This window comes from Gorilla gorilla, chromosome 5 (assembly GCF_029281585.2).
Source record: "Gorilla gorilla gorilla isolate KB3781 chromosome 5, NHGRI_mGorGor1-v2.1_pri, whole genome shotgun sequence".
Classification (NCBI taxonomy): domain Eukaryota; kingdom Metazoa; phylum Chordata; class Mammalia; order Primates; family Hominidae; genus Gorilla; species Gorilla gorilla.
This window is the reverse complement of record NC_073229.2, coordinates 70,542,667-70,558,323: the sequence shown is the minus strand read 5'-3', so window position 1 is coordinate 70,558,323 and position 15,657 is coordinate 70,542,667. Positions and strand designations below refer to the sequence as shown.

Sequence of the window (15,657 nt, the reverse complement as noted above, 5' to 3'; positions counted from 1 at the left end):
AACTAGAAGATTGAGCAACTGTGTGCTGTGATCCATGCACTTTTCTTGATGATCTAGTGTAAACTTCAAAATGGCCACCACCAGCCTCCTCTGCGTGCTCTGCCAAGCTCAGAAGTCTTATATTTTCCAAATTATGTACCAGACAGAAGCCATTCAAGGTTAAAGGTCTACAGTGCTATGGAATGAATTAACAAGAGCCCATTTACTGTTTTTGCTTCCAGTTTGAAGAGAAATTTCTGGAATCTGCAAAAGATTTGGAAAAGTTAAGAAATGGTAAGATCAAGCGTCTAAGTGCCTCTGAGGAGGGTATCTAGTAGAAGGTACACAGGGAGGTTTGGACAGCCAAGCAATGCTTTGTGTATGTAAGGTTGTAGTTGGTGATGGTGGAGAGGGAGAAAATCGATAAAATGGAAAGGGTGGGCTCTTAGAGCAGGTCTGGCAACTCTTTCCAGGCTAAAAAGGGCCAGACTTCTCTTTGTATTTGCTGGAGAACCATATGCAGTGCCCTGCAGATGCCCTTTTCTTACTTTCCTGCTTTTGGCACCATGAGTGAGCTGTGGTCATCAGCTCAGGATGCCATATAGCCCACCTCATTCAAGGACACGCAAGGACAGATTTTAGACAAAAGGAGTTGAAATAGGTCCATTTTGAATTTGTTTCTCTTATAAGTTTGACAAGGTGATATTTTTTCAATGTTGTACACTTAGATAATGAGACAGTGTTGAATTGGTTGGATGTGCAGGTCAGAGGGTGAGGAGGGACATGAGTCAGGGTAGCAGCTGTGGGGTAAGAAACACAGAGCCTGCCCTGCACACACTGTCTAATGGGGGTATTGAAGAGCACACAAAGAGCCTACATAGAAACTTCTCTCAGAACTGTATTTCATGTCTTCAACAGCATGAGACTTATTTTGAGAAATTCCCATGTTAAGTGGCATCTGGCTGGTGGCCTGTTGCAGTCTCTCCCAACATCTAAGATATCATGAAGATAAATCAACACAGACAATACAAGGGACCTATTTTGTAGCTGGATGGGGGATAAAAACATAAATGAAATAACAGGATCAATGTGTACCCAAATACTTGTATTTATGCTTTTGATAAAATGTATTTTCAGCATATTACACATCCAATTATGCCTTATTTATATATGAAGAATAAAGTTACGACGTTATACTGTTATGTCCTAAAATTCAAATCACTATTTGAAAAACCCTCTAATTGGTGCTTTCATTATATAATGATACATTTAGACAAAATCCCAAACTAAGCCATTTGAAACAAGATTCGCTCCATTGCAATTTGCAGCAATGGTATTTCTGTGTGTGTCATGAAAAGGCTAAATATCAGTGTTAATTTCGTGTTTGAATCCATGAAATCATGCCTGTAAAGCCCAAAGGTTTGTAACAAACTCCATAAAAAATTTAGACAAAGTCACTGTGTTACCATTTTATTTATTTTAGTTTTATTTGAGGAATTAAGACCAGAAGCTTTGCTCATGTCTTTTTCACTTGGAAATCTGACTTAGTACCTAGTTAATTTGTCTTTCCCCATTATTTTAAGGTGTTTGCTTCTGTTAATCACAGATGATCCGTCCTTGTGTTGTGCTGCTTGACTAAAAGCACTGTTTTTTTTTTTTTTTAATGATAGGATACAGGGTGGCTTTTCAGTCTAGTAAACAGGAGGAGGGGAGAGATTGTGGGTGGGCGTGGGTGTGTCTGCATGTCCCAAATATAGCACATGCCCATTTTTTTATGGTACGAGGTTAGGGCTTAATAAATGTATACTAGAGCTTGAAGTATAAGTCTAAGTCTGAACATTTTAAACAAGTTGGACTTTGTGGCTTTTTCAAGTTCCATCAGGTAGATACTAGCCTTAGGCTGGTAGGTGATTAACAACATTATTTGAAGTACAGTGTTTGTACCACTAGCACTCTTATGTCTGTACTTGAATGTATAGTTAGCATTTAAGTTATGTTCACTCTTGCAGCATTCAGGTCTAACTACCTGGTTTCAAATGCAAGAGATTATATGGATCATTGTTTTGAAAGCATGAATGATATGGCAATATTTTATGTCTTGATAGGGAGAGTTTTGTGACCTATACAAATCTGCTGTTGATGAAAGTTTACAGATGGATCAGAGTATGCTGGAACTCACTATGCATAAATGTTTCAGTCGGTGAATATCACTGAAAGTCATGTACTACTTACTTGGTATGTGACTTTGGCTTGTTTTATAATATTTGGTTTGTTTATAATATTTGGTTTGTTTATAATATTTCTTGCCATAGTAAGTGATAAATTTGTCCTTAATCATGCCTATTTGATGGTACTAGGAAAGAAAGGGGTAGAGATTAATTCTTGCAAAGTATATGCAACAGTGCAACAAACTATGGCATTTACCTTTTACCTCTTACTTGAAGGCAGAATCGCAAAACATTTGAAATGGCTTTTCTATACTACTCTGGTGAGAGCACATTTACCACAAGAAGCCTTATAAAAAAGTATATTTTGTAATAATCCCATAGATACTGTACTTAACAAAACATGATTTGTATTAGCTCTATAAAATATTTGTGGTTTAGGGTTTTTTTTTTACATATATCTTTTTATAACTTTCCAGGAACTAAGCACATTGTCTGATAATTGTAAATTTTTTGTCAGTGCTTTAGTTCAGGATGGGCAACAAATTGTTTCTAAAGGAGGTGTAAAAGTGGAGAGAATGGTTTGATTTTATAAAATGAGTTGCTAGTTCATTACAGCTTTTTACTTTTGTACATATTTTGCAAAACATGTGCCTCTTGCTATAAATATTTGCTTTGTAAAAACTACTGACATTTAATCAACATTTGTAAATGAAAAAAAAAGCACTTCCAGAAGCTAAAAATAAATTCCTATTTCATTTGAACAGTTGCCAGGCAATTTTTTTTTCATTTTATACATTTGGTCATTTCCACAACCACTTTTTCATCCTGAAAGGGTGGGATTCATAGAAATTTCACTCTGCCTTTTTTTTTCTATTTTCTAAAGATGAGAGTTTCATGTTCCAACAAGTGCCAATGGTTGAGATTGACGGGATGAAGCTGGTGCAGACCAGAGCCATTCTCAATTACATTGCCAGCAAATACAACCTGTGTGGGAAAGACATAAAGGAGAGAGCCCCATATAGTATATTTTCTGTTCTTCCATCAACAGAGAACACAGAGTGATTTAGGTCCTTCTGTGAGTGGGCAGGACTGTGGAAGGAGCATCACAACTAGCAGCAGGCTGGGCCTTGGGCATATACGCTGGTGTCCAGTATTGCAGAGTCCCATGGAGATGAGAAAAGAGTGAATATGGGGAGGGTTCAGGCCAGTGTGATTCTAGAAGACAATGGAGGCTATGGATCCAGCACCCTGACAGAGGTTTCCAAACGCTGATGAACCATGAACTCAGGAGGATGGGGAATCATGATTCCAGGTGCTCAGGACTTCAGAGGCTGGACTCCAGCCAACAGCTTAGGACAAGGCATAGAATGTTTGAGAGTCAGTAGATGAAGGCCTGGGGAGAGAATGCTGCAAAGGAGCTGAATCTCAGGTTCCAGTAATTCCAAGAATGGTGACCAGGAACCTAAGTTTCCAGCCAGTTGTATGAACTGGTCCACTTGACTAAGGTTTGAGAGGCTGGTGCCCAAGATACTAGGCTTACCTAAGTGCAGCATTTGATACAGACCTAAGCAGCCAGACTGATTTTGCATCAGCAAAGCTGGGAGGAGGGGTCTCCTCCCTTAATGGCCATTGCTTGAAAAGTCCAATATAGAGTTACCAATGACCTAGCAATTCCACTACCAGGTCTACATCCAGGAGAAAGGAAAACACATCCTTACTAATCCATGCACAGAAGTGCTCATAGGAGAATTATTCATGATATGCAAAAGGTGGAAACAACCCAAATGTCCACCCATGGATGAATGGAGGAACAAGATGTGCTGTAGGAGACAATGGAATATTCTTGGGCTATGAAAAGGGATGAAGGGGTGGAACCAAGATGGCTGAATAGGAACAGCTCCAGTCTACAGCTCCCAGCATCAGTGGCACAGAAGACAGGTGATTGCAGCATTTCCAACTGAGGTACCGGGTTCATCTTACTGGGGAGTGCCGGACAGTGGGTGCAGGACAGTGGGTGCAGCACACCATGCATGAGCTGAAGCAGGGCGAGGCATTGCCTCACCTAGGAAGCGCAAGGGGTCAGGGAATTCCCTTTCCTAGTCAAAGAAAGGGGTGACAAACGGCACCTGGAAAATCGGGTCACTCCCACCTTAATACTGTGCTTTTCCAACAGGCTTAACAAATGGCACACTAAGAGATTATATCCCACACCTGGCTCAGATGGTCCTACACCCACGGAACCTCGCTCATTGCTAGCACAGCACTCTGAGATCAAACTGCAAGGTGGCAGCGAGGCTGGGGGAGGGGCGCCCGCCATTGCACAGGATTGAGTAGGTAAACAAAACTGCCCAGAAGCTCAAACAGGGTGGAGCCCACCGCAGCTCAAGGAGGCCTGCCTGCCTCTATAGACTCCACCTCTGGGGGCAGGGCACAGACAAACAAAAGGCAGCAGTAACCTCTGCAGACTTAAATGTCCCTGTCTGACAGCTTTAAAGAGAGTAGTGGTTCTCCCAGCATGCAGCTTGAGATCTGAGAACGGGCAGGCTGCCTCCTCAAGTGGGTCCCTGACCCCCGAGTAGCCTAACTGGGAGGCACCCCCTAGTAGGGGCAGTCTGACACCTCATACAGCCGGGTACTCCTCTGAGACAAAACTTCCAGAGGAACGATCAGGCAGCAGAATTTGCAGTTCACCAACATCCACTGTTCTGCAGCCACCGCTGCTGATACCCAGGCATACAGGGTCTGGAGTGGACCTCCAGCAAACTCCAACAGACCTGCAGCTGAGGGTCCTGTTAGAAGGAAAACTAACAAACAGGACATCCACACCAAAAACCCATCTGTATGTCACCATCATCAAAGACCAAAGGTAGATAAAACCACAAAGATGGGGAATAAACAGTGCAGAAAAACCAGAAACTCTCCTCCTCCAAAGGAACGCACCTCCTCACCAGCAACAGAACAAAGCTGGACGGAGAATGACTTTGACGAGTTGAGAGAAGAAGGCTTCAGAAGATCAAACTACTCCAAGCTAAAGAAGGAAATTTGAACCAATGGCAAAGAAGTTAAAAACCATGAAAAAAATTAGACAAATGGCTAACTAGAATAACCAATGCAGAGAAGTCCTTAAAAGACCTGATGGAGCTGAAAACTGTGGCACGAGAAATACGTGACGAATGCACAAGCCTCAGTAGCCAATGTAATCAACTGGAAGCAAGGGTATCAGCGATGGAAGATGAAATGAATGAAATGAAGTGAGAAGAGAAGTTTAGAGAAAAAGGAATAAAAAGTAATGAACAAAGCCTCCAAGAAATATGGGACTATGTGAAAAGACCAAATCTACATCTGATTGGTGTACCTGAAAGTGACGGAGAGAATGGAACCAAGTTGGAAAACACTCTGCAGGATATTATCCAGGAGAACTTCCCCAATCTAGCAAGGCAGGCCAACATTCAAATTCAGGAAATACAGAGAACGCCACAAAGATACTCCTCGAGAAGAGCAACTCCAAGACACATAATTGTCAGGTTCACCAAAGTTGAAACAAACGAAAAAATGTTAAGGGCAGCCAGAGAGAAAGGTCAGGTTACCCACAAAGGGAAGCCCATCAGACTAACTGCTGATGTCTTGGCAGAAACTCTACAAGCCAGAAAAGAGTGGGGGCCAATATTCAACATTCTTAAGGAAAAGAATTTTCAACCCAGAATTTCATATCCAGCCAAACTAAGCTTCATAAGTGAAGGAGAAATAAAATCCTTCACAGACAAGCAAGTGCTGAGAGATTTTGTCACCACCAGGCCTGCCCCACAAGAGCTCCTGAAGGAAGCGCTAAATGTGGAAAGGGACAACTGGTACCAGCCACTGCAAAAACATGCCAAATCGTGAAGACCATCAAGGCCAGGAAGAAACTGCACCAACTAACGAGCAAAATAACCAGCTAACATCTTAATGACAGGATCAAATCCACACATAACAATATTAACCTTAAATGTAAATGGGCTAAATGCTCTAATTAAAAGACACAGACTGGCAAATTGGATAAAGACTGAAGACCCATCAGTGTGCTGTATTCAGGAAACCCATCTCATGTGCAGAGACACACATAAGCTCAAAATAAAGGGATGGAGGAAGATCTACCAAGCAAATGGAAAGCAAAAAAAGGCAGGGGTTGCAATCCTAGTCTCTGATAAAACAGACTTTAAACCAAAAAAGATCAAAAGAGACAAAGAAGGCCATTACATAATGGTAAAGGGATCAATTCAACAAGAAGAACTAACTATTCTAAATATATATGCACCCAATACAGGCACACCCAGATTCATAAAGCAAGTCCTTAGTGACCTACAAAGAGACTTAGACTCCCATATAGTAATAATGGGAGACTTTAACACCCCACTGTCAACATTAGACAGATCAGTGAGACAGAAAGTTAACAAGGATATCCAGGAATTGAACTCAGCTCTGCACCAAGCGGACCCAATAGACATCTACAGAACTCTCCACCCCAAATCAACAGAATATAAATTCTTTTCAGCACCACACCACACCTATTCCAAAATTGACCACATACTTGGAAGTAAACCACTACTCAGCAAATGTAAAAGAATAGAAATTATAACAAACTGTCTCTCAGACCACAGTGCAATCAAACTAGAACTCAGGATTAAGAAACTCACTCAAAACCACTCAACTACATGGAAACTGAACAACCTGCTCCTGAGTGACTACTGGGTACATAACAAAAAGAAGGCAGAAATAAAGATGTTCTTTGAAACCAATGAGAACAAAGACACAACATACCAGAATCTCTGGGACACATTCAAAGCAGTGTGCAGAGGGAAATTTATAGCACTAAATGCCCACAAGAGAAAGCAGGAAAGATCTAAAATTGACACCCTAACATCACAATTAAAAGAACTAGAGAAGCAAGAGCAAACACATTCAAAAGCTAGCAGAAGGCAAGAAATAACTAAGATCAGAGCAGAACTGAAGGAAATAGAGACACAAAAAACCCTTCAAAAAATCAATGAATCCAGGAGCTGTTTTTTGAAAAGATCCACAAAATTGATAGACTGCTAGCAAGACTAATAAAGAAGAAAAGAGAGAAGAATCAAAAAGATGCAATAAAAAATGATAAAGGGGATATCACCACCAATCCCACAGAAATACAACCTACCATCAGAGAATACTATAAACACCTCTACACAAATAAACTGGAAAATCTAGGAGAAATGGATAAATTCCTTGGCACATACACCCTCCCAAGACTAAACCAGGAAGAAGTTGAATCTCTGAATAGACCAATAATAGGCTCTGAAATTGAGGCAATAATTAATAGCTTACCAACCAAAAAAAGTCCAGGACCAGATGGATTCACAGCCGAATTCTACCAGAGGTACAAGGAGGAGCTGGTACCATTCCTTCTGAAACTATTCCAATCAATAAAAAGCAGGGAATCCTCCCTAACTCATTTTATGAGGCCAACATCATCCTGATACCAAAGCCTGGCAGAGACACAACAAAAAAAGAGAATTTTAGACTAACATCCTTGATGAATATTGATGCAAAAATCCTCAATAAAATACTGGCAAACTGAATCCAGCAGCACATCAAAAAGCTTATCCACCATGATCAAGTGGGCTTCATCCCTGGGATGCAAGGCTGGTTCAACATATGCAAATCAATAAACATAATCCAGCATATAAACAGAATCAAAGACAAAAACCACATGATTATCTCAATAGATGCAGAAAAGGCCTTTGACAAAATTCAACAATGCTTCATGCTAAAAACTCTCAATAAATTAGGTATTGATGGGACATATCTCAAAATAATAAGAGCTATCTATGACAAAAGCCACAGCCAATATCATACTGAATGGACAAAAACTGGAAGCATTCCCTTTGAAAACTGGCACAAGACAGGAATGCCCTCTCTTACCACTACTATTCAACATAGTGTTGGAAGTTCTGGCCAGGACAATCAGGCAGGAGAAGGAAATAAAGGGCATTCAATTAGGAAAAGAGGAAGTCAAATTGTCCCTGTTTGCAGATGACATGATTGTATACCTAGAAAACCCTGCCGTCTCAGCCCAAAATCTCCTTAAGCTGATAAGCAACTTCAGCAAAGTCTCAGGATACAAAATCAATGTGCAAAAATCACAAGCATTCTTATACACCAATAACAGACAGAGAGCCAAATCATGAGTGAACTCCCATTCACAATTGCTTCAAAGAGAATAAAATACCTAGGAATCCAACTTACAAGGGATGTGAAGGACCTCTTCAAGGAGAACTACAAACCACTGCTCAATGAAATAAAAGAGGATACAAACAAATGGAAGAACATTCCATGCTCACGGGTAGGAAGAATCAATATCGTGAAAATGGCCATACTGCCCAAGGTAATTTATAGATTCAATGCCATCCCCATCAAGCTACCACTGACTTTCTTCACAGAATTGGAAAAAACTACTTTAAAGTTCCTATGGCACCAAAAAAGAGCCCACATCGCCAAGTCAAATCTAAGCCAAAAGAACAAAACTGGAGGCATCACGCTACCTGACTTCAAACTATACTACAAGGCTACAGTAACCAAAACAGCATGTTACTGGTACCAAAACAGAGATATAGACCAACGGAATAGAACAGAGCCATCAGAAATAATGCTGTATATCTACAACTATCTGATCTTTGACAAACCTGACAAAAACAAGAAATGGGGAAAGGATTCCCTATTTAATAAATGGTGCTGGGAAAACTGACTAGCCATATGTAGAAAGCTGAAACTGGATCCCTTCCTTACACCTTATACAAAAATTAAATCAAGATGGATGAAATACTTACATGTTAGACCTAAAACCATAAAAACCCTAGAAGAAAACCTAGGCAATACCATTCAGGACATAGGCATGGGCAAGGACTTCATGTCTAAAACACCAAAAGCAATGGCAACAAAAGCCAAAATTGACAAATGGGATCTAATTAAACTAAAGAGCTTCTGCACAGCAAAAGAAACTGCCATCAGAGTGAACAGGCAACCTACAGAATGGGAGAAAATTTTTGCAACCTACTCATCTGACAAAGGGCTAATATCCAGAATCTACAATGAACTCAAACAAATTTACAAGAAAAAAACGAACAATCGCATCAAAAAGTGGGTGAAGTATATGAACAGACACTTCTCAAAAGAAGACATTTATGCAGCCAAAAGACACATGAAAAAATGCTCACCATCACTGGCCATCAGAGAAATGCAAATCAAAACCACAATGAGATACCATCTCACACCAGTTAGAATGGCAATCATTAAAAAGTCAGGAAACAACAGGTGCTGGAGGGGATGTGGAGAAATAGGAACACTTTTACACTGTTGGTGGGACTGTAAACTAGTTCAACCATTGTGGAAGTCAGTGTGGCGATTCCTCAGGGATCTAGAACTAGAAATACCATTTGACCCAGCCATCCAATTACTGGGTATATACCCAAAGGATTATAAATCATGCTGCTATAAAGACACATGCACACGTATGTTTATTGTGGCACTGTTCACAATAGCAAAGACTTGGAACCAACCCAAATGTCCAACAATGATAGACTGGATTAAGAAAATGTGGCACATATACACCATGGAATACTATGCAGCCATAAAAAATGATGAGTTCATGTCCTTTGTAGCAACATGGATGAAGCTGGAAACCATCATTCTCAGCAAACTATCGCAAGGACAAAAAATCAAACACTGCATGTTCTCACTCATAGATGGGAATTGAACAATGAGAACACATGGACACAGGAAGGGGAACATCACACTCTGGGGCCTGTTGTGGGGTGGGGGGAGGGGGGAGGGAGAGCATTAGGAGATATACCTAATGCTAAATGACGAGGTAGTGGGTGCAGCACATCAACATGGCACATGTATACATATGTAACAAACCTGCACGTTGTGCACATGTACCCTAAATCTCAAAGTATAGTAATAATAAAATTTTTTAAAAAAAGGGATGAAGTACTGATGCATGCTCCAACATTGGTGAGCCTTGAAAACACGTGCTGTAAAAGAAACCAGACACCAAAGGCCACATGTGACATGAATTCTTTTGTATGAACCATCCAGACCATTTGAGTCCAGAAAGAAAATCAGTTGTTGACAGGGGATGGAGAAAGGGGACAATGGGAAATGGCTGTCAAAGCACGTGCTACTGCTTTCCCAGATGATAAAAATGTTCTGGAATTAGACACAGATAGTATTTGCAGAATTCTGTAAATGTACTACAAATTACTGAATAATATTCTATAAAGGGGTGGCAATTATGGTATGTGAATACTTGTCAATACAGCTATTATTTTAAAAGTATTCGCCAGGTGTGGTGGCTCACGCCTGTAAACCCAGCACATAGGGAGGCCAAAGCAGACAGATCACCTGAGGTTGGGGGTTCAAGACCAGCCTGGCCAACATGGCGAAACCCCATCTCTACTCAAAATACAAAAATTAGCCAGGCGTAGTGGCAGGTGTCTGTAATCCCAGCTACTCGGGAGGCTGAGGCAGGAGAATTGCTTGAATCTGGGAGGTGGAGGTTGCAGTGAGACGAGATCGCGCCACTGCACTCTGGCCTGATGACAGAAAGAGACTGTCTCAAAACAAACAAACAAACAAAAGTTTTGTAGGAAACACAGTTTGAAATGAGAAGAAAGAAGATGTCCTATGCTATGCACTGGCTTTAACTATATGAATAATTTTACCATGTTTACCAATTTTCCCATGTAAACAATTTTCCCATGTTACTATGGGAATATTAGGTGAGGTCTTGAAACACAGTCATGACTAGAATTGGCCAATATCATGTGGAGAAGGTAATGGAACAATGTTTTATGGAAAACAATTGAGAGAACTCCTTTTTTTTTTTGAAAATTACTAGCTTGCTTGAAAAACTATATTTTTTAGGGATATCTTTTAAAGACATACCTTATTTCCTAGTTTTTCCTTTATTTATTTTAATTTTTTCTTTTTTAAGAACTTCTAATATTGGGCATAAAAGTGAGCCTGGGATGTGTAGTATGATGAGAGAGGAAAACAGACACGTTCGAGATCACTGTGCTGGGGAGGCTGTCTTGGGATTATGTAAATGGCAGGGCTTTAGCCATACGAATCACGCTAAGCTTATGTGTAAAACAAACCACAGCAGAGTGAGCAAACCCTATGTGTAGCATCAGTGGTTACTTGCAGTGATTCCACTGATTTCTCTCATGACTGTGATGCTGGACAGGTCACCGATGTTTCTTGTACTTGTATTTGGTCACGTGCATAACAAACATTTTAGATATAAATCTATCACAGTAGAGTGTTCTGAGAAATAAATGTAAATATATTTATAAAAATCATAGCCTAATGACTAGCATATAAAAGGCATGCAGTGGAGCTGAATTAGTTTCCTGTCACCTAATGCTTCACTGTCTCAAGTGTTTAAACATAAAATCTAAGGCGGAAGGCACTCAGCAGTTTGGTTATTTTTGTCTTACGGGGTCGATATGTATACAGGGCAGGTTTGAGTGAAAAGCTTCTTCATTACTCATTGCATCCACCTGAGGAAAAAGATGCAAAGCTTGCCCTGATCAAAGAGGGAACAACAAGCCACTATTTTCCTGTCTTTGAAACTGTACCTGGGAGCTTCTGGATAGCTGAACACATGGAGCTTCTTGGAGGGTGGCCTGTCCAGGGAAGGCATGGAAGCTGCAAGCCCCTTCCTCAGATCTCGCCCTAGGCATTTCTTCAGCTTCTTAGTGGCTACGTGATTTGAGCTTCAAAACTACAATAGAGAATTATTCAGTCAGATATATGGATTACCACCTAACAAGGATAAAGTAAATCTAAAGTCACAGTCAATACTCTGCCCCAAGTGGAAACTGTGATGTTTCTGTCTGGATCACTGCCAAGTTTGCAGAACAACAAGAACCAAAAATCAAGAGAGAAGAACTTCATTTGGTTTTAAGGATGACCCACAGCAAAGTTTGTACAAATGGAAAGGGGTCCAATGAGAACCTCGAACTTAATGTACTGTGAGGCTATCTTGAAAAACAGGCTCCTGGGCCTCTGCTCTTATGCTGCTTCTTTTATGACAAACAACACCTTTAGATCACATGACAAAAAGCAGTAACACAAAAGACTACCAAAGAAATGAAAAGAAAATCCTGATTCTACAAAGGCTGCTAAGCAGATGAGAACCAATACCAAAACCAAGGACCAACCTGAGAATAAAGTCAAAGAGCTCAGTGCAAAGAGAAAAGAGTTCAGCCCAGGTGTGGGCTTACCACAAGGGATAAGGAGCATTTGTGAATACTGCACCTGGTTGATGTCTGGGGTCCACGGCAATGGGCAACATAGACCATGTCTTGTTGCAACTTCCAGAAAAACTGTGGAAGTGAAGACAGTCCAAATGAGAATAAGCAAAAGGTGTTTATACAGAGCTTGCTATAGAAAGGAAGTCAGCCACCATCACTTGCATTTGTCAGAGATTCAGAGGTAGGCAGGAAAGTCTGAGAGATTCATGGTAGAAAAAGTTATGTCCTGATTGCAGGTCGCTGGCCTAGGGATGCTGTAAGCTGGCTAACTAGAAGTGTGGATTTCTATGGGATTAGTCAGAGATCCATATTTTGCTTTCTGGGGTTGGTCATAAATTGAAAATAGAGGCAAAAATTAGGGAAGGTGGCAGTTATTGACCAATGCTGGTGTATTTGACTGACTGTTGTAAAGGTCATGATAGAAGCTGTTTAGTCAATAAGGGCACTAACAGTTTAGAGGATTTCTTAGCAGTTTGGCTGCAATAACAAAATACCATAGACTGGGTAGCTTAAAGAACAGATGTTTCTATCTCACAGCTCTGTAGGCTGGGAAGTACAAGATCAATGTGCCAGCAGATTTTACATCTGGGGAGCACCTGTTCCTTGGTTCATAGACAGCCAATCTCTGGCTATGTCCTCACATGGCAAACATGCCAAGGGAGTTCTCTAAGATCCCTTTTATAAGGGAACTAATGTCATTCATAAGAGCTCCACCCCCATGACTTGATCATCTCCTGAGACCCCCACCTACTAATGGCTTGAAATAATATATTTTTTAGGGATCTCTTCTAAAGATTTGGGGGTCAGGATCGCAACATATGAATTTTTGGGAAACATAAACATTCAGTCCATAACATAAGGCAACAGAAAAATAAAATAGTGCCTGTGTATTTTTGGGGCATTGACCTTCACTTCCAAAAAGCTTTCCTTGATGTTAATGGAGCACCTGACTCCCAAGGCATGGTATAAAAATAGACTGTGAATAAGAATTCTACAAGTTCTACCAAATAGCCCGTGATATGTGCATTTGAACAATGTATATTACAATATAACATTGAAGTTGTTTTGTTTGTGTACCAAGTCATTATCTATACATTTGTATGTATACATACTGTGAAAATGTATTTGCCAAAATATTATCTTAAATCAATGTTGCCATGTTTTCTCTTTTTATTATTTATGATGTCAACATGCTGAGATATTTTAATAAATATCATATACCACTCAAAAATTGTATTATTAAAAATGTATACACCTAGTGTAGTCCAAACAAATGTTTTATGAACATATATACACCAAGGATCTAAAGAGCAAAGTGAACCTTTTATCTTTGCTTTATCACATGTCAGTCACTCCACCCCTGTTTGCCTCACCCAAACACATTATTATTATTATTATTATTTTTGCATTTTGAAGTAAGCTGCAGACATCTTTGCAGTTCACCCCGGGACACAGTGGCATGCAGATTATAGCATAGTCAAAGCAGTAAGAACCACCATTGCAAGAAAGAGGATGAATTAAACTTCACCCAGGCTTATTTCAGATCCCAGAGCAGGAAATGAGGAGGGCAGATGAGGAGAAATGAGGATTCTGAAATAGTCTACTCGTGGGAGAAGAGTGCTGTCATGAAGGTGGAGTCGCTGCCCAAGGGAGACTGGAGAGAAAGTGTGTAGAGCCATTGAACATCAGGGCTGCACACTGTAGGGCCTGGGGCAGACAGAACAGGCTGCAGCAGGGGATAAGCCCCTGGCCCCTGTGGAAGATGCAAGCTGGGTGGGTGCTGTGGATGCCATAGTGATGTGGAATGAGAAGAGAAAACGGGAGCCTGGGCTCCAAACAAGGAGTGAGGAGAGCCACACTTCTTACTCTCTCACTGAATCAGGTAACATGGAGAAAGATCTGGATCTTTGCACCTGCCCAGTAAGGAAGCAGAGGTGGGAGAGGGAGAGTCAGCCTGGACAAACTCAGGGAGAAGCAGAGGCCCCGGCCTCACTGTACATGTGTTCCTGATCTGATTACTCTGATTCTCCAGGTGTTGAAGAGCCATGGACAAGACTACCTCATTGGCAACAAGCTGAGCCAGGCTGACATTCACCTGGTCAAACTTCTCTACTACGTGGAAGAGCCTGACTCCAGCCTCATCTCCAACTTCCCTCTGCTGAAGGTGACCCATTTCCCAGTCCTCAAGAGGCAGCTTCTCATCTCCCATCTTGAGATCTAGTATCTGGGCCCTTGAACTGGCCACATTCTGACCTCAGCTTTCTCCAGGTCTTCAGGGCCCCCCAGGTCTCCAAAATGAGCTTCCAAGTCCTGATTCTGAGGCATGGAAATGCCTTCTTGTTATGCCAAGGAAATTTGACGTGCATGCTACCCCAAGAATATTTTGCTTTTTATAATGCCAAGGACCCAGGGCCCAGCATCTCTCCTCATCCCTCTATTTCACTGTGGTTTCTGTTCCTGAGTTCTCTGTGATGCCCTTTATCCTAATATGCCCTTATCTTCCCACACCAAGTGTGTCTGAGCAGGGCCCTTTCCATCTGGTTCCTTCCTTATGCTCTGGCTCTTGCTGTCAGATAACTGAGTTCCTTGTGCACGGCTCTCCCAACATGCTGCCCCCGAAAGCTATATCTCTCTATGGGAAAAAGTGGCCTCATGGTTTGACTTTAACATTTTCTATTTTCATTTCTAACTCAATTTTCCCATATCTTCACTTCTTCTGCTTAGAGACTGATCTGTGCTGATATCTCACAGGCACATTGTTCTTTCTCATCTTCTACAAGAGCCATGAATCTACAAGATTCATGTGTAAGGAAGAGGGTAGGAAGACTGAACCGAATAAAGTCTTAAAGACATTTTTTGGGAAAATGCTAGTGAGCTGCATGTTCTTCCTCTTATCTTCATTTCTCACTTAGTGTCTCTTTCTGCCTCCCTACTGGTGCTGATAGAGGGAACTTAGTTGGTCTTTGTGTAGGAGGGGCGCAGATTCCCTGGGTTGTGTTAATGGTGGTGTCAGCCCTTGGCTTCTCTCTGAGGCTGTGCTTTGTGCATTGCGGGCCCTGAAAATCAGAATCAGCAAACTCCCCACAGTGAAGAAGTTTTTGCAGCCTGGCAGCCTGAGGAAGCTTCCCATAAATGCAAAAGGTTTAGAAGAAGCAACGAAGATTTTCAACGTTTGA

The 15,657-nt window shown here is 41.1% G+C and overlaps 1 protein-coding gene across 1 annotated transcript; it reads left to right on the top strand.

Moving 5' to 3' along the window:
* Positions 1–224: 224 nt before the first annotated feature.
* On the top strand, positions 225–15,657 carry LOC101151677 (glutathione S-transferase A3-like). Its single transcript, XM_031012083.2, has 6 exons — positions 225–273; positions 3,031–3,179; positions 11,186–11,193; positions 11,682–11,799; positions 14,514–14,645; positions 15,514–15,657. The coding sequence occupies exons 2-6, from the start codon at positions 3,042–3,044 to the stop codon at positions 15,655–15,657; spliced, it is 540 nt and encodes a 179-aa protein (XP_030867943.2). The 5' UTR covers positions 225–273; positions 3,031–3,041.

What these genes read in the sequence shown, in the direction of transcription:
- LOC101151677 (XM_031012083.2), top strand. Translation starts at nt 3,042, where the DNA reads ATGTTCCAACAAGTGCCAATGGTTGAGATTGACGGGATGAAGCTGGTG. An exon ending in ATTTTCCTGTCTTTGAAACT is followed by an intron (nt 11,800 to 14,513) that starts GTACCTGGGAGC and finishes CTGATTCTCCAG; the next exon opens with GTGTTGAAGAGCCATGGACA. An exon ending in CCAACTTCCCTCTGCTGAAG is followed by an intron (nt 14,646 to 15,513) that starts GTGACCCATTTC and finishes CTTCTCTCTGAG; the next exon opens with GCTGTGCTTTGTGCATTGCG.